This window comes from Rana temporaria, chromosome 5 (genome assembly GCF_905171775.1).
Source record: "Rana temporaria chromosome 5, aRanTem1.1, whole genome shotgun sequence".
In the NCBI taxonomy this organism is placed as follows: domain Eukaryota; kingdom Metazoa; phylum Chordata; class Amphibia; order Anura; family Ranidae; genus Rana; species Rana temporaria.
In genome coordinates, this window is record NC_053493.1 from 297,351,859 (window position 1) to 297,371,101 (window position 19,243).

Sequence of the window (19,243 nt, forward strand, 5' to 3'; positions counted from 1 at the left end):
GACCACAAGACCCAGGAAAAATCCTATAATTTGTTTATTAAATGTTAGTCCATATATTACACAACATATATGACCATTCTGACACGCACGAACAATAACATTTTTGGAATATATTGGCCACGGCCTGGTCCACTGGTTTAATAAAAACTGTTGATTCAACTTTGTTTAACACTTTAATTTTTTGAAAACCACTTTAATACCAACCTTACCCAGCCCAGCCACTTGAGACTCGGGCTGATCCATCATTAACCATACAACATGACTTAAATCTCCCAACCGACAGAAGGGCGCTACTTGCCGCCCTTCTGTCCCCACCCCCCCCAGACCGCGGCCATCTCTATGCATGTTTGCAATCCCATGTTAAAAATGTCCAAACCGATCTCTGCTAGGTGAACCCCATCACTCCTATATAAACCTTGCACTCCTCCCTCTAACTCCAAATGGCGAAAGGAAAACCCCAGCTCTGGAGCGAGGAATTTTTCCATCGCTCTGTTGATGCGTTTCCGTACTTTTTCCAATGGTTTAAAAACCATTGACTCTGACCAACGTAATCTTGGTATTATTTCTGAGAATATCAGGACTGAATTTGGGGAAGACCGTCTCAGAAACCTGAATGTCTCCTTCATTTCTGACAGTAACTCAAAAGTCTTCGTTTTCCCGATGTCGTTCCCTCCAACGTGAATAATTAAAATATCCGGGGCGGAATATAAAGAGTATAACCTACTCAACTCAAATAACAAATCCCCCCATAACATCCCCCTACGTCCATACCAAAATACACGAAAGATTGAGGGATCCAAACCTAAATTCTCCAAATAAACTCTTTCTGCTGCTCGCTTCTGAGCCCAAAAAATAAAAGAGTGCCCTATTATCCAAACAGAGCGCTGATATCCTGTAATAAAAATAACAGATTAACACGGGCGTATATAACTTTTGTACGCATTCGACCTCCATCTCCCAATTTTCTTGATGGTACCTTCCTCCAACCCCAACCTTGCTGCTTCTGTGGCAGCCCCGATTCTAAATGAGTGTGTAGTTATCCTCAAATGCTCCAACTGAAGAAACACAACGATTTTTCTTAACACGGCAGAAAATTGATACATTGACACCGGAGCTCCATTTTCGTGAACGAACAAAAGTTTTGCCAATGGGGGGCGGATTTCTAAGTAAGCTTGTAGCGCTGATACTGGGCAAATGTTCCTGACTCGACATCTGCCTAACTTGACCCATGCTCCCATACCCAAAGGGTCGGTTTTGCTAGATCTCACAAAGACCCTTAACTCATTCTGTAGAACCATGACCTCGGACATTAAGATGCCCGCACCCTTAGCTCCTGAAGAAGGGAGAATTTCTGATAGACGGAATGCTCCAAAAAATGCTAACGAAAAAATGGAAGAAAATAAAATAGATTCGTAACCCGAAAAACAAATCGACGAGGTTGCCCCACAAATCCGGGACAGAATGTCCGGAGTGATGGGTGACCTATTATCCTGCGTAGCCCCACTTCTTCTGTAACCCTTAAGCACACGTTTGACAGAAAAAAAATCATGACATGCCGGTAAATTATAGAGTCGAAGAAAAAAGGATATACCCGATAGGGTTTTATTAATGTGGGACCAAGAATATTTTTTCATAATCAATGAGTGTAAAAAAGACAGAATTACCTGTTCTGAATGATCAGACACAGATAATTGTATTGAATTTAGAAACGACACCCATAATAACCATGAAGAAACATAATTCCTCCACGTCGAAGGGGCCACCGAACTCCTAATGTTCTGACAGATCAGATTAGGTCCCATAAATGCAAAGTGGGGGGCACCCCAACCTTCTCTGCCACTGGTAGAAGTTTGAAAAAACGATCCATCTGTCGACGAGAAAGAGAGTCGGCGATCTCGTTATTTTTTCCCGGAACATACCTCGCTTTTATCCATACATTCCATCTTAAACAAAGAAACACTAAATGTCTTAAAAAGACCACTACTAGCTGAGATTTGGATGACAGGCTGTTCACTGCAAACGCCACCCCTTTATTGTCTGTGCTTACTAATATCCTTTTGTTAGCAAACAAGGGGCCCCAAATTTCCAAAGCTACTACCACAGGGAACAGTTCTAATAAAACTATGTTTTTACAAAAACCATTTACCACCCACCTGTCTGGCCAACATTCTGCGCACCAATGGGGTCCCCATACTGCCCCGAAGCCCACCGACCCGGCTGCGTCCGTCTGAAACATGAAATCACTATCCGGGACAAACTCTTGCTGCCACATCGTTTTCCCGTTGTAATGCTCTAAAAATTTTATCCATACCAACAAATCTTTCTTGATTTCTGCTGATACCCTAACATGCGCAGACGGATTCTTCAGGCCCGAAATCGCTGAGTACAGTCGCCTAGAGAAAACTCTGCCCATGGGTAACACCCGGGTGGCAAATGCCAATTGACCTAGCAATGTCTGCATCTCTCGTAGCGTGACCTTACTCTTCCTCATAAACATCTGAAGAAGTTGAGACAGGCCATAAATTTTATCCTCAGGGAGTCTAAACTCCATGGCAACCGAATCCAGTGTAATACCCAAAAAATCTAAACAGGTTGTGGGAAGAATTGTCTTGCCCTCCGCCAGGGGAATACCAAAATATTTACAGACCAATTGAAAGGCTTCCAATAACCTCAAACAGGAGTCCGAATCTGCTGGCCCTAAGAACAAGAAGTCATCCAAATAATGGATTAGACAAGCCGATCTGGACACTTCCCTCACCACCCACTCCAAAAAAGTTGAAAAGGTTTCAAAATAAAAACAAGATAATGAACAGCCCATTGGCAAGCTTTTGTCAAAATAAAATTGGTTCTCGAAATGAATTCCTAATGAATTGAAACAAATTGGATTTAAAGGAAGAAGCCTAAAAGCAGATTTAATATCTGCCTTGGCTAGCAGCGCATGCTTACCAAAACGGCCAATCATATCCACCGCAGCATCAAATGAGGTATAGGATACTGATGACAAGGTGGCATCAATCTGGTCGTTAAGGGAAGCACCCACCGGGAATGACAGATGGTGTATTAACCTATACTCCATAGGCTCCTTCTTTGGAACCAGGCCCAAAGGAGAAATCCTGAAATTTTTAAATGGGGGTAGCTCAAAAGGACCCTCCATCCTTCCAGCTTTTACCTCTTTTAGCAATTTCGCTTTTACCAGGTGAGGTGCGGTTCTGACCGACTGTAGATTCTCCACTATGCAGCATCCTGACCCGTTAAAAGCTGGTAAACTAAAACCTACCGAAAAGCCCTCAGTTAACAAGCGAGCCTTCTGCTTGTCTGGGTACGCCTGCAGCCATGGAAGCATTTTTTCCAGTATCACTGGAGAAGTTGCTTTTTGAAAAGCCCTCCTTCGGGTGAGACTGCAATTTACGAAAGCATTTGGCTACTGGGTGAGCCCCTGCGCAAAAAGCACACTCGTGCTTGAACTTGCAGGAGTTCAACCATTTGCATTGAGAGTCATTAAATGCAAAGCACAACCCCTTTTTGTAACCTGAAGGGGTTGCCACTGCTGAAGAAACTGAATTTGTAGTGCGAGAAATTGGCTGCCTTTGTGGTAAAAATAAATTTAACCACAAACCAACATCCTTTGCACCCCAGCTAAGGGATGGTTGCACCGCCAGTTTCTGCCTAAAGGCCTCGTCATACGTAAGCCAAGCAAACCCAGAAAAACTCCTATAAGCTTCCAATATTATATCAACATGTTGGAATAATAAACAACTTTTCTCTGGGAATTTTTCACACAAAATACTTGAATAAATCATAAAAGCTTGCAACCAGCTGTAAAAGGACTTAATAATGGGTTTGCGCCTCTCCTCTTCTGCTCTCTCCTCCTTCTTCTCATACTTATAAAAATCCCTGGATGGAGGGAGGATCAGATTTAAATCCATAAACTCCCCCCTCCAGATTTTTTCCTTCAGCGTGTTTGTGACGTGAAAACCCAGAGGAGAAAGCAGACAGGGCATACATTCTTTTGACAACTTTTCAGGAGCATTTATGTTATCAGGAGCAATTTGTACAGTAATAGGGGGAGAAAGGGGTGTAGCCTTGGTGTCTGCAGAAACTGCTGCCCAGACCCCTGCTGCGTTGGGGGGATAGCCACCCGACCCCTCCTGCTGAGGATCTGTGTGCCCCCTAATCAATGCTATCAGTTGCTCTAATGAAGCAGACAAGCTAGTAAACTGAGCTCCAGTAATGGACTCACCTGCCAGCCCCTGAGCACGGTTTGCTCCAGGGGCTGCTGAAGGAGATGAACACATCACAGTGATAGGGCTGGCTGCTGGCTGAGACGCTGGCTGTGGGGCTGCTGCTGCTCCCCCTCTTCCTCTCCCCTTGCTCCTCGGCGCGCTGTGCTTCTGGCTTGACTTCCCCTGCTGACAAGAAGAAGGTCCTCCTCCCGCTCCTGCTGCTGCCGCTCCGCGCGCCGCCCGGCCTCTTCCACCTACTGCGGGCATAGCGACACCGCGCTGGGACCTGTCAGGGAAAAATGGCTCACCGTGCCCCACGCCACCCAACATGGGCGGAGCGGGGCTGTCCATCAACTTCGGCCCGCGCTTCCTCTTGCTCTGTCTCCGACCCACCGTCGCTTCAGACGAGATTTCTTCCGCTCTCGCGACATCAGTGGACCAGGGCTCCGCGGACTCCTCCTCCGAATACAGCATACCCGAAAGACGCTGTGGGCTGCATACACCGCTGGCACCCGGGACCGGATCGTCTATTTCGCCATCCTCCAGCAACCAAGGACCAGGTAGGGAGAGACACTGTCGCAGCCATGCTTCGCCACCATCTGCTTCGGCCTTGTCCAATAGCTGTCTCAGCAATGCATCCATCTTGAGGGAAAAATAGCTGCGGGACCCACGGGGAGCTTCTCCTGTCGTTCTGGAATCAGGCTGGCACCGACCCAGGCCAGACTGGACCAATAAATAGGCTTCCAGGCTGATTCCAGAACCTTCCTAGTATCACCTGACCCTTCTGACCCAATAGCTGGCTACCTCCTGAGCCCACCTGAGCTTACCTGACACACCTGAAATAAATCAAACCTGCCTCAGTTAACTACTAATTTACCACTGCTGTCCTATTCCCTGTCCTTTGTATAACCCCCTGACCGCTGCCTGACCCCAGCCAGCTTAACTCACTATACAGCAGCTCCATTAAACTACCTAATAACCAATACTGCCGCAGTGATCCCATCTAGAAAGGGAGGCCTATGACAGGCACCCCCTTCCTTTTACATTCCTCCAAACTACATATCCCAAGAACCCCTTCAGTGCAAGGGCAAAAATGTGAAAGTCAAGGCAATGTTGTTTACCAGGAAAGAAATTAATATATGATTGATTGGCAGCATTCTATAGTTTGGCAAGCAGGGCTGACAATGCTGTTTGGAATTTCATTGCAAAGAAGGCAGTGTGGTGTAGCCCAAACATGAAATTAGGAGCACACTGCATTTCTTGCAGATAAATAGGCATTTTTCTGTGTCCACGGCATTCACAAAGGATTGAAACATGGAAAAATGTGAATGCATTGAAGAGACGTATTGAATCACTACATCTTAACATGAAATAAGCTACTGGAAGCAAAAAAAAAAAAAGAAATCAGTAAACTAAGCATTGAAGTAATGAACTTGGTATTCATGTTTTATATATGCAAATCTTGTTAAAATCATTTGTTCTGTAAAGCAAAATGTATGAGCTGAATAGAGCACGAATATATTTTGGGGTCTATTTATAAAACACTACACCCTTTCCAGCAAACTATGCAATGATATTTAGTTCACACTAATATTGGAATACATGTTTAAGCTGATCAACTGCGTCAAAGTAATCCCTCTTATGGCCAGTCCTACACAGTCTTGCCACTGCAAATGCTACGGTGGACAGCATGCCAACATGGGTCATATTGACCCAAGGTGGGGCAGAGCGACTAGGTTCAGATCTGGTCACTGACCTGCAATACAACAGAGAAAAGATATACCTGAGCTCAAATCCCAATAGCTTGCACATGTATTTAAACTATCAGGTGCTAAAGGGGTGTGGCCACATATTAACACTACAGATTCTGACCCACCTTGGGTCTATATGCTCCATGTTGGCATGGTCAACTGTAGCATTTGCAGTGGCAAGTCAGTTTAGGACTGAAGAGGGATTACTTTGACGCAGTTGGTCAGCTTAAACATGTATTGCAATATATGTATATCTTTTCTCTATTTATAAAACAGAACTTCACATTCTCTGGTGAACAACCATTCAGGTGAATGCGCTTTAAATGGGAATGATTGATTCGATTTTATTTTGTATTTATAGCGTCTTTCTAAGTCCCAATACCAATTGATTATAGTTGTTTTTGAATGTGTACACCTCTATACAAAATATATGTGCAAATCATACTTTATGGGAAAGAAAGACACGGATTCATTATTCCTTTAACTATTTATTCTTTTTTTTTTCAGAAACATAAAAAATATGCAAAATAAGAGTTACGTCTTTAAAAATTAAGACAATTGTATCTGGATATTGCATCTTATACCAGTTTTTTCCCTAATAAAATAGTACATATTTAATAACATTCTGCTTCTGAGAAAAATATACCTTCTGTTGTGTTTGGCGGGCACTACTGCCTGCTGAGCGCAAACCATTCAAGTGACTTTAACGGTTCTGAAACCGCGCACAATGCACACGTCTGTGGTGCGGTAGTCCAGCATTTAGGGAATTAAAATGGTTTAATGCACTCTAAAGAGCAATCTAAATGAAGATTGTTCCGAGAGCACTGTAAGTGTGAATAAGCCCTTCGTTTTTTTTTTATAATTGTATCTTACATTTTTTTTTTATAAAAAAAAAAAAGGATCACTGTCACCAGAGCAGTGAACTGCCACTATTGTGACATTATATTGCTCTGGCCAATGATCAGAGACACTGTATACTGCAATGGCAAACTGTCTCCCATCAGAGCAGTACAATGTCACCAGAGTGAACATAAACCAGGTAGGGAAGAAGAGTAACAGATGTATACATGGAAATAAAAAAGAAGCAAATATCAATCATAAAAAAATTTAAATGTGGGTAGCCCAGAAATAGACATAAAAAACTGATACCAAGGCCGAGGATGCTGCTATGTGCTGCAAAGAGGGAACACAAACAATGAGTGAAAACAATAAGGGAAGGGAAAACACAGCAAACCACCCTAGTGTAGTAGCTTTAATAAAATTGCTGTATTTAAAGGCAAATTCTTACTCACAGAGTATGTGACATGGAACACGTGGAGCTTGCCAAGCAGGAGCTAGAAAGACCATACACCATTCACAAGCCCTGGCCAGGGGCATTTATGTAAAATGGGAAAATTAGTAATAAATCCTAGAAAACTTGAGCAATAGATATAAAAAGTTTTTACATGCATATAAACACACATCAAATCTTGTGCATGTAAATGTTTACATACACAAGGTTTCGTGTGCATTTACTGTGATCTCATGCTACATAAATGTTTTTTTGAAAATATTCACTCATTATTTATGCATTGATATCTATTAGATTATTCTACACACATACAACATTTTTTGTGTATCCCTTTATTATTATATTATATGTTTTACTGTGTTGTATTTATTTACCATTATGTCAGCCTAAGTGAGCCTTTTTTTGAATGTCTGTCTTTATCATGATGCACTGATTTTTGGAATAGCCGTATCTGTGGTAGAGTGATTAGGCTGGCAGCTCCTTTACCATTCAGTAATCTTCTGTGGATAGTCTAGTAGGTAGGCAGCTGATGAAGAGGTAGCCACCTTGAAACATGTACTGTGCATACTCTGAGGAGTAAAATCATACAGGGGAGCTAGGCTCCGGCTAGATTCCAACAAGTTTTCTACATTGCCGAGCACAGAATCAGTTCAGGCTTCTGGGAACTGTTTTCCCAGTTTACATCCATGCTCCTGGCCAGGGCTTGTGGATGGCGTATGGTCTATCTATCCCCTGCTTGGCAATCCCCTTTGTGCCATGTCACATACCATACAAGTATGAATTTGTCTTAATAAAGCACTTTTACTAATACTACTACTTTACGGTGGTTTTCACTGTGTTTTTCCCTTCCCTTATTGTTTTCACGTCACCATAGTGACACCGCCTTGCTCTAGTAACAGTGATTGGTGACATATTTTTTTACCTCTCCAGTGTGTAGTACAGTACCCAGTAGTGTACTAAACATTCTCTCTCCCCTCAAAGCCAATCAATAAGACAAGAGAGATTTAACAGGCTACAGCACTGCAAGCTGGATTTACATGTAATGAAAGGGAGGATACATTGGGCAGATCTTCAGCAGCACTTGCATCTGCAACTCAGCCACAGGACAGTGCTATACTGTATAAAGCCGACCATTTGGTGTACTCTTGATAAAGACCTTTTATTGACTACATAAAAAAATTACGCAGCATCAAAAATGCAAAGCGTTTTGGCTTATACAGCCTTCCTCACAGCATACCAAGATGGTGCTATACATTGAAGTATATGATGCAGAGCACCAAGAAGTAAAAAAAATAAGTTTAACCAGCTCCTGCCCCACCACTATACACATATAACTGACTGGAGCTGGTTAATAACATTTTTTTTCTTATTGGTGCTCTACATCATGTGGCGGAGGTGCAGATTCAAGTCTCTAGAAAATCAAGTGTTGTCAGGTTACATACATATAGTATGACGCATGGCTGTCTGCAATGATGTTTAAAGGAGGAGGGAAAGCCACACAGAAAGACTGGACCTTTTTTTTGGGCATTTCATTGTCTGATGGAATCATAAAAAACAATATTTTCACAGGTATGCATTTTTATTTTTTTTAACTGCAGTAAGATTTTGTTAAAGGGATAGTTTAGGTATAGACACTACTTACTGGAGTTGTACTTTAAAAGCATAAAATCTTTAGATGAGGGTTGAAGAGTTAAAGTGGAAGCCTGGTCTAATACTATCTAAGCTTAAACCTGCTCCCACTCCCATCTAAGCCATATACCAAGTATAATGTAAAGGAAAGATGTCTATACTTACCTAATCTAGGGGCACTCCAGTCTGGTCATGTGATCTCTCCAGCGATTGGCTGAAGAGGAGAGAGCAATGGCTGCAGTGCCTGGACAGTGAAATCATCCATAGATTTACTATGGACATCTGTTGTCCACTGTCCCTCCTATCACCTTAAACAGGTGCTGGCAGCCAATCAGGTGACTGTACCACAGCATCCATAGAGTAACGGCGTATACACATCTTTCCTTTAGAGCACGGATCTCCAAACTACGGTCCTCCAGGTGTTGCAGAACTACACTTCCCATGAGGCATTGTAAAACTCTGACTTTCACAGACATGATGGGAATTGTAGTTCCTGAATAACTGGAGGGCCATAGTTTGGAGACCCCCTGCTTTAGAGGATAGTTAGTATAGGGCTTAGAATACAGGTGGTAGCAGGTTTAAGCTAAGATAGTATTAGCCTGGACTTCCACTTTAGGTATAATTTTTCATGTAGGGTTTCCAAATTTTCAACACCCAATATTGGATGTTTTAAGTGTTTTTTTTTTTAAAGAAATCTATAATCACTACTGCAGCCAAACAAGATAGAGGCAGATTAAAAAAAAAACTTGATTAACAATTTTTTTGGGAAATAAACAATACATAGATAAATCAAGGATCCGGACAGATAATTTCCTCTGCACATTTTCTTGGATACGCTGTGGCTTTTTGGGACATGCTGCTGCTGCTGCATCAACTAATTGTAAAGAAAAAAAAAAAATGTAAATCAAAGTGCAGGACATGAAAATTTAAACCATCTCACAAGGGCAACGGATTTTTAAGTTTGCTGTTTATTTGGACACAAGCATGATCAGATTTATTTAATAAAAGCATATAAAGTAAACTACTGCAACCAGTCATATCTTTTATTTAAATGTCTAATTCCAGTTAATCAAAATCACACAGGCAGCTGTACTTTTAGAACATTAATTTGGGTGTTACCAATGCTTTACTGAATAACCCACGCACAGTAACCTTCCTACACTATGCCATATTTCTGGCCTTGGTGTTTTCATGCAGATTTTTAAAACCCTACACCAGTGGTCATCAACCCTGTCCTGCAGGGCCCACTAACAGGCCAGGTTTGCAAGATAACTGAAATACATCACAGCTGATATCATTTGCTCCTCAGTGATTGCAGTATTCTAGACTGCATCTCCCCAAGGTAATACATAAAACCTGGCCTGTTAGTGGGCCCTGCAGGACAGGGTTGATGACCACTGACCTACACCACCTACAAATAAGTCTTTAGCGTGGAGAGAAACTTTAAAGCATCTAGTTTTTATTGAACTCCTGCATGTTGCTTGATGCAAGTCATTATGCAAACTGGATCACTTTTAAGCCTCATGCACACTACTAGTTTTTTTTATTCAATGCAGCAAGTTAACCACTTAAGGACCGCCTCCTGCACATATATGTCAGCAGAATGGCACGGCTGGGCACAGTCACGTACCTACAGTAGGTGTTTGTGATATTGTGTTTTTAGCACGACAGCATCACGCTGATTCTCGGCGACATGGTGCCGAGATCTCGCCGACATCTCGCACTCACTGGAATAGTGACAGCACATCCCAGCAAGCGCGTCATAGAAGCGACGGGAGATCCGACTTAGATTCCCGCCAATTCTACACGTGTGCGGCGTTTGTTATGAATCCTGAGGGGGAAGTCCCCGCCGGATTTTAAATAAAAATCCGGCATGGGTTCCCCCTCAGGAGCATACCGGGCCCTTAGGTCTGTTATGGGTTGTAAGGAGAGCCCCCCTACGCCGAAAAAAACGGCGTAGGAGGTCCCCCTACAATCCATACCAGACCCGTATCCAAAGCACGCTAACCGGCCGGCCAGGAAGGGAGTGGGGACGAGCGAGCGCACCCCCCCCCTCCTGAGCCGTACCAGGCTGCATGCCCTCAACATGGGGGGGTTGGGTGCTCTGGGGCAGGGGGGCGCACTGCGGCCCCCCCACCTCAGAGCACCCTGTCCCCATGTTGATGAGGACAGGGCCCCTTCCCGACAACCCTGGCCGTTGGTTGTCGGGGTATGCGGGCGGGAGGCTTATCGGAATCTGGGAGCCCTCTTTAATAAGGGGGCCCCCAGATACCGGCCCCCCACCCTAAGTGAATGGATATGGGGTACATCGTACCCCTAACCATTCACCTGTAGGAAAAATGTCAAAGTTAATAAACACACCACACAAGGGTTTTTAAAATAATTTATTTTTCTGCTCCGGAGGCTCCCCCTGTCTTCTTTATTAGCTCTTTTACCAGGGGGAGCTTCTTCTTTGACGTCTTCGGGTGGGTGGGGGCCGCCGTCTGGTTCTCTTCCACCGCCGGGGGGGGTCGCTTTTAAAAAAGCCCCCACCCCCCGGCGGGTTTCCTCCGGCGTCTTCGGCGGGGGGCTTCTTCTTCCGCTATCCCGACGGGTCTTCTCCGCTATCCGGGGGTCTCCTTCTATGTTCGCCGCTCTCCGCTGTTGACTCGGCGCACCCCGGTTCTTCCTCTCGCTGTCCGGTGCCTTCTTCTTCCGTGCTGTACGTCTTCTTCTCCTTCCGTGCTGTGAGTTCTTCTTCCGTGCTGTGACGTCATGTTCTTCACTTCTCTTCTTCTCCCGATGTTGACACGTCGCCTTTCCTCGCTGCAATGACGGGTGCGCGGCTTGCATCGGATTTATATAGACCTCACAATCCCATCATGCTCTGGTACCTACCCATGTGATACCTACCCACGTGGGTAGGTATCACATGGGTAGGTACAGAGCATGATGGGACTGTGAGGCCTATATAGGTCCGATGAAAGCAGCGCACCTGCCATTTCAGCGAGAAGAGGCGGCGTGTCAACATCTGGAGAAGTGAAGAAGATGACGTCACAGCCCGGAAGAAGAAGAATACGTCACAGCACGGAAGAAGAAGATAGACGTTCAGCGCTGAAGGAGAAGGCACCGGACAGCTGGAGGAAGAACCGGGGTGCGCCGAGTCAACAGCGGAGAGCGGCGAACATAGAAGAAGACCCCCCGGATAGCCGAAGAAGACCCCCCCGGATAGCGGAAGAAGAAGCACACCACCCCCCGCCGAAGACGTCGGAGGAAACCCGCCGAGGAGTGGGCGCTTTTATAAAAGCAACCCCCCCCGGCGGTGGAAGAGAACCGGACGGCGGCGAAGAGCGGCCCCCACCCGAAGACGTCAAAGAAGAAGCCCCCCCTGGTAAACAGAGCTAAAGAAGACAGGGGGCGGCCTCCGGAGCAGACTAATAAATTATTTTAAAAACTCTTGTGTTGTGTTTATTGACTTTAACATTTTACCTCCAGGTGAATGGGTAGGGGTACGATGTACCCCATATCCATTCACTAAGGGTGGGGGGCCGGTATCTGGGGGCCCTCTTATTAAAGGGGGCTCCCAGATTCCGATAAGCCTCCCGCCCGCATACCCCGACAACCAACGGCCAGGGTTGTCGGGAAGGGGCCCTGTCCTCATCAACATGGGGACAGGGTGCTCTGGGGTGGGGGGGGGCCCCGCAGTGCGCCCCCCTGCCCCAGAGCACCCAACCCCCCCATGTTGAGGGCATGCAGCCTGGTACGGCTCAGGAGGGGGGGGCGCTCGCTCGTCCCCACTCCTTTCCTGGCCGGCCGGATAGCGTGCTTTGGATACGGGTCTGGTATGGATTGTAGGGGGAGGGGGGGGCTCTCCTTACAACCCATAACAGACTTAAGGGCCTGGTATGCTCCTGGTATGCTCCTGAGGGGGGAACCCATGCCGGATTTTTATTTAAAATCCGGCGGGGACTTCCCCCTCAGGATTCATAACAAACGCCGCACACGTGTAGAATTGGCGGGAATCCAAGTCGGATCTCCCGTCGCTTCTATGGCGGCTCTGTCTCTATCGCGGCAAGCCAGCTCGGCGCTGGCTCCCGCGATGGGGCTCGTAGGTGCTCAATCTCGCCGAGAAAGGGAGCGAGATTGACACAATATCGCGTGCACCTACTGTATACGTCACCTTTAAGAGCCCAGCCGTAAACACACCTTCCTCGTTCTTCTGTGTGGCAGTGACGTCTGGCCTACAGCCACGCCCCCCTACAGTAAGCATCGCTCCCTTAGGGCACACTTAACCCCTTAGCGCCCCTAGTGGTTAACCCCTTCACTGCCATTGTCATTTTCACAGTAATTAGTGCATTTGTATAGCACTTTTCGCTGTGAAAATGACAATGGTCCCAAAAATGTGTCAAAAGTGTCCGATGTGTCCACCATAATGTCGCAGTCACGAAAAAAAAAAAAAAAAAACGCTGATCGCCGCCATTATTAGTAAAAAAAAAAAAAAATATTAATAAAAATGCCATAAAACTATCCCCTATTTTGTAAACGCTATAACTTTTGCGCAAACCAATCAATAAACGCATATTTTTTAACCATAAATAAGTAGAAGAATACGTATCGGCCTAAACTGAGGAAAAAAATAAGTATTTTTTGGGGATATTTATTATAGCAAAAAGTAAAAAATATTGCATTTTTTTCAAAATTGTCGCTCTTTTTTTGTTTATAGCGCAAAAAATAAAAACCGCAGAGGTGATCAAATACCACCAAAAGAAAGCTCTATTTGTGTTAAAAATATGATTTTTGTACTCACCGTAAAATCCATTTCTCTGAGTTCATGGATGGACACAGCAGCATTGACCTTAGGGTTATATACCTTCCTTCTAGAAAAGACTAGGCAGAAAAAACAGCACTTAAAGTGTTAAAAACACTTCTCTCAGTACAGCCCCTCTCAGGGGGCGTGTCCCCCGGGTACATCCCACTCTGGAACATTCAGCCTCAGTTCGTAGACAAGCAGTACAAACAAAGGAGGGGTGGGTGCTGTGTCCGTCCATGAACTCAGAGAAATGGATTTTACGGTGAGTACAAAAATCCTATTTTCTCTTCCGTTCATGGACGGACACAGCAGCATTGACCTTAGGGACGTCCCCAAGCAGTGTCCAAAATTTCGAGGGGTGGGAAAAAACACAGCAAACCAAGCTTCACCCCAAACAAACCAGGGTTCCTCAACGGAGGAACTTCAACCTTAAACTGCCGCCTGTAAAACCTTGCGGCCAAAGGAGGCATCCGAAGATGCACTCACATCCACCTTGTAAAATTTTGAGAAGGTGTGGATTGACGACCAGGTCGCCGCCTTATATACCTGTAAGACAGACTCTTGATGGCGGAAAGCCCAAGAAGCACCTATCGCCTTGGTCGAATGTGCCGTAACCTGAAAGGGAGGCGCCCGCCCCTTTAGGGCATAGGCCTGGAGCACGACCTGTCTGATCCACCTAGAAATGGTGGCCGACGAGACCGCCAGACCTTTTTTAGGACCAGTCACCGACACGAACAGTGAGTCCGACTTCCGAAACGGAGCCGTAGCAGACAAGTACACCCATAGGGCCCGAACCACGTCCAAGGAATGCAAAGTGACCTCCTTCGGGTTTTTCGGCCGAGGACATAAGGATGACAAAACTATGTCCTCATTAATGTGAAAAGCCGAAACAACCTTTGGAAGGAATGATGGCTGCGGCCGCAGCACCACCTTATCCTTATGGATGATCAAGTAAGGAGCCTTGCAAGACAAGGCCGCCAGTTCAGATACCCGTCTGACCGAAGTAATTGCCACCAGAAAGACCACCTTCAGGGACAGAGTCAACAAGGGAATCTTCCGAATGTCCTCAAACGGAGCTTCTTGAAGCACCGAAAGAACTAAATTCAAGTCCCATGGGGGCAGTGGAGGACGAACAGGAGGGGCCACATGCCGGACCTCCTGCACAAACGTACGCACCAGGGAGTGCGCCGCCAAGGGTCGATGAAAGTAGACCGCTAGAGCCGAGATCTGACTCTTAACTGTACTTAAGGCGAGAGCCTGATCCACTCCACACTGTAAAAACAGCAGAATCCGGGACATCACGTATGAACAGGGGTGCCACTTCATCTCTTTACACAGAGATGTAGGCCTTCCACGTACGATGATAAATCATTTGTGAAGTGGACTTCCGTGCTCGTAGCATGGTAGAAATCACCGAGCCTGACAGACCTCGGTCCTTCAACACCTGGCTCTCAACAGCCATGCCGTTAAAGCCAGCGACTGTAAAGCAGGGTGAAAGATAGGACCTTGCGACAGAAGGTCTTCTCTCAGGGGCAGACGCCAGGGGACATCTGCCACCAGACGCACCAGGTCCGCGTACCAGGGACGGCGCAGCCAATCCGGAGCGATCAGGATTGTTGGTATCCCTTCGGCTCCCACTCTGCGCAGCAGGTGAGGAAGAAGCTGCAGGGGAGGGAAAGCGTATATTAGGCGATAGTGACCCCAAGGTGCCACCAACGCGTCTGATGCGTCCGCCCACGGGTCCCTCGACCTGGTCACGAACCGTGACACCTTCCGATTGAGACGGGACGCTAGAAGGTCCACGTCTGAAGTGCCCCATTTTTGGCACAGACTCTGAAACACCTCCGGGTGTAGTGACCATTCTCCTTGGTCTAGCTTTTGGCGACTTAGGTAATCGGCTTGCCAGTTCAACACCCCCAGAATGTACACCGCCGATAGAGCCGGAACGTAACTTTCGGCCCACCGGAGGATGTGTGCGACTTCCGTCGCTGCAGCCGAGCATCGTGTGCCCCCCTGATTATTGATGTATGCCACGGCCGTGGCGTTGTCGGACTGGATTCTGACCAGGCCAGATTCGGGGCGAGCACCTTGGTGAAAACCCGTGGTGCTGAGGCCAGGCCAAACGGGAGGGCCACAAATTGAAAGTGGTCCTCCCCGACCGCAAAGCGCAGAAATCTCTGGTGTTTTGCACATGTTGGGATATGCAGGTACGCGTCCTTGATATCCAAGGATGCCAGAAAATCCCCCTGATGGAGCGCTGATATTACTGAGCGAATCGACTCCATCCTGAATTTTTGTACCTTGACAAAGCAATTGAGGGCCTTGAGGTCCAGGATTGGACGGACCCCATCCTTCTTGGGGACTACAAACAGATTGGAGTAAAACCCCTGAAACCGTTCCGTTGAGGGAACCGGTACAATCACCCCCCTGCCCAGCAGATCCTGGAAAGCTGCTGACAGATCCTTCAGGCGATCCGAAGGAGGTTGGAGGGAAAAAATCTGTTTGGTGGACAAGAGAGTTCTATCTTGTACCCCGAGGAAACTACTTCGCAAACCCAACGGTCGGAAAGAAGAGACGACCTCCACCGAGCCGCGAATTCGCGAAGCCGGCCCCCCACCCGAGATGTGGGCGGGGCAGACCTTCATGCGGAGGCAGGCTTGTCGGGCTTGCAGAACCAGGTGCGCTTTTGCCCTTCAGCAGACGCCTTAGCACCCTGGAAACGTTTTCCTGCCGCACTTGGCGGGCGAAAAAAACGCTTGAGGGTAGTAAATGAGGGTATTACTTACGGCGAGGCTCCTTACCCTTCCCAGATTGCGGGAGCAGAGTGCTCTTACCGCCTGTGGCATCTTTTATGATGTCATCCAGGGACGCCCCAAAAAGCCGCTCACCCTTAAAGGGTAAGTCCACCAAGGCCTTCTTAGAGGACTGGTCCGCAGACCAGCACTTTAGCCACACAAGGCGGCGTAGTACCACCGCGTAGGCGGAGGCCCTGGAAAGCAAGGGAAGCGTATCCAGGGCTGACTCACAGACAAATTTTAGGCCTTGCACCAACTGGTCGGCCAGGTCCACAGAGAGCTCAGAAGCGTTCTGCGCCTCCAGCTCCTGCACCAGGGACTTAGCCCATTCGGTGAGTGTCTGTGACACCAGAGCCCCGGCCAAAACCGGTCTCATCCCACCACTGTGAATAAGAAGCGGGCCACAGCCTCAGTTCTCCTATCTGCGGGGTCCTTAAATGCGTGAGCCCCTTCCACAGGCAACGTGGTGGCCTTGTTCAGCCTGGACACCGGAGGGTCCACTGACGGAGGAGATACCCTTTTGAGGAGGATTTCCTAAAAAAGTGGGTAACGGACCGCAAAGTATTTTGGCACAGCAAAAACTTTCTGCGGTCGGTCCCATTCCTTGTATAACAGTTTGTCCAGATATGGAACACAAGGAAACACTTTTGCGGTGCGGGGTGGCTTGCGGAACCCAAAAGGGACCGGCATGTCTGATGCCTCTGCCAAATCCTCAAATTTTTGAGTGTCCCGCACCGCAGTGACAAGAGCTCCAACAAATTCCTTATCATGCTTTGACCCTGAGGCAGAGTCATCCTCACTGTCCGTGTGGGCTAAGTCTGCATCATCTGACATGACAGAACCAGAGCCAGATGCAGATGCAATAGCAGGGCCTGATTCTGTGTCAGAGACATCCCCAGAAGCAGGTGCAGGGAGGGGGCGCTTTTTACCCCCCTTCTGGCCACTTGCAGCTTCAATACTGGCAACAAACGCCTCAAGGACTGCCGTCACAGCATCCATCGAGGCCGCAGGAGCACTAAGGGTTAACTCTGGCATGGTTGGGGTAGAAGCCTCTGGTTCAGACTCCATGCTGACCCACCTGTATATGCCGCCTTAGTTGCAGAAAAAAGGGGACCCACAGGCCAACCTCCCGACTGTCACAGAGAGTAGGGGACCCCCCACCCAGGAACAGGCTGTAATACCGTGCAGAGCTGAGAACGCCGTCCGTGCGGTGTCTTAGCGCCGCTATTCCAGTCACTAGAGGCCCAAACTTTTCCAAGATGGCCGCCGATATGCAGAAAAAACAGCATGCGGGCTACAGGAAAATGGCCGCCGACATAAGGAACCGCGTCCCCGGTAAAATGGCGGCCGTACAAATGTTTAAAAAACACTCAGGAAAACACAGCAGACACTGTCCAGCATACACAGCACATAGTATAATAAAAAATAACAGCACCCCACAGCAGCACAGCCCCCCCCTCAGGTGGACCCCCCACCCAGAACGGGGAAGGAGGGATAGAGGAAAGCAGGGCGGACCCTCAGTCGACCTCCCTAGGAATGCACCAGCCAAAAAAAACACCCCGCCGAGGCAAGTGGATACTACTTACCCATCCTGCGACCACCGGCTGGGGGCATTCCAGACAGACCCAACTTCCGCAGGTAGATACGGCATGGCTGTCGGCCTGGCACACTGTGACACAGCCATAGAGACCAGTCATATGTGTGCCCTGTAGCATATAGCTCACCGGCCTCCCCTGGAGCAACGGGGCATGTCGTGGACGGCCTAGCTAAAGGCCGGCACACGCTCGATGGCCGAACATGGGGGGACTACAAGGATCAAGATCCAGCCTGTCACCCAGTCGGCAGTTGATAGTAGATCCCAGGATCCAAAAATGTAGGAAAAAATCAAATAAAAGCGAAAAATCGCAAAAAATCTCCAGAGCACATGAACTCCAGAAAGGCCATGTCTTCTCTTGACGCTAGGCAGATTAAAACTGGGGCTGAATGTTCCAGAGAGTGGGATGTACCTGGGGGACACGCCCCCTGGGAGTGCTGTTTTTTCTGCCTAATCTCTCCTAGAAGAAAGGTATATAACCCTAAGGTCAATGCTGCGGTGTCCGTCCATAAACAGAAGAGAAAAAAGGACGCCAATTTTGTTTGGGAGCCACGTCGCACGACCGCGCAATTGTCAGTTAAAGCGACGCAGTGCGGAATCGCAAAAAGGGTCAAGGTCTATAACCTGCATAATAGTCCGGGTCTTAAGTGGTTAAATAATAAAAAAAAAACTCACAGCTCTGGTCAGAGTCGCTGTACTAGCAATCCGATTGTTAGTACATCGATCTCCCCTGCTGTGCTATTGTGTTCTGACAGGGGGACAGCTCCCCCACCATAACACTCCGGTCAGCAGATTTATTTCAGTCATGACCCTTCGGACCATCTGCCGTGCACACGGACCAAATGCTGCCCGACATTCAGCCCATGTGTACTAAGCTTTACTTCCTTGTGATAATTGCTAAATAACGCAACTAAAAAAAACACAACAGGGTTTGTAGGCTCTATTCACACTAGCACTCCTGCATTTTCTAAATGCAAACGTTACCTGGGAAGCATAAACCACTTTTATGCCTCCCAGATCACTTTTAGATATCCTTTAGTTGCATTTAGTTGTGTTTATACTTGGTTAGATTGTCTATTCCGATCTTTGAACGCACAGAAATCTATCTTTCCTAAACTAAGCTAAACTGATCCTATCTAAACATATGTAGAAGCACATTTAAAATATTACA

General features: G+C 47.1%; 1 protein-coding gene across 1 annotated transcript in view; it reads right to left on the bottom strand.

The window, feature by feature from the left end:
• Positions 1-6,468: 6,468 nt before the first annotated feature.
• The window catches only part of SMCHD1 (structural maintenance of chromosomes flexible hinge domain containing 1), a 504,574-nt gene continuing 491,799 nt past the window's right edge, over positions 6,469-19,243 (bottom strand). Inside the window, exon 47 of the mRNA XM_040354031.1 lies at positions 6,469-9,768. Coding sequence (XP_040209965.1) covers positions 9,599-9,768 — 170 coding nt within the window. The 3' untranslated portion in view covers positions 6,469-9,598. The remainder of the gene's footprint in view (positions 9,769-19,243) is intronic.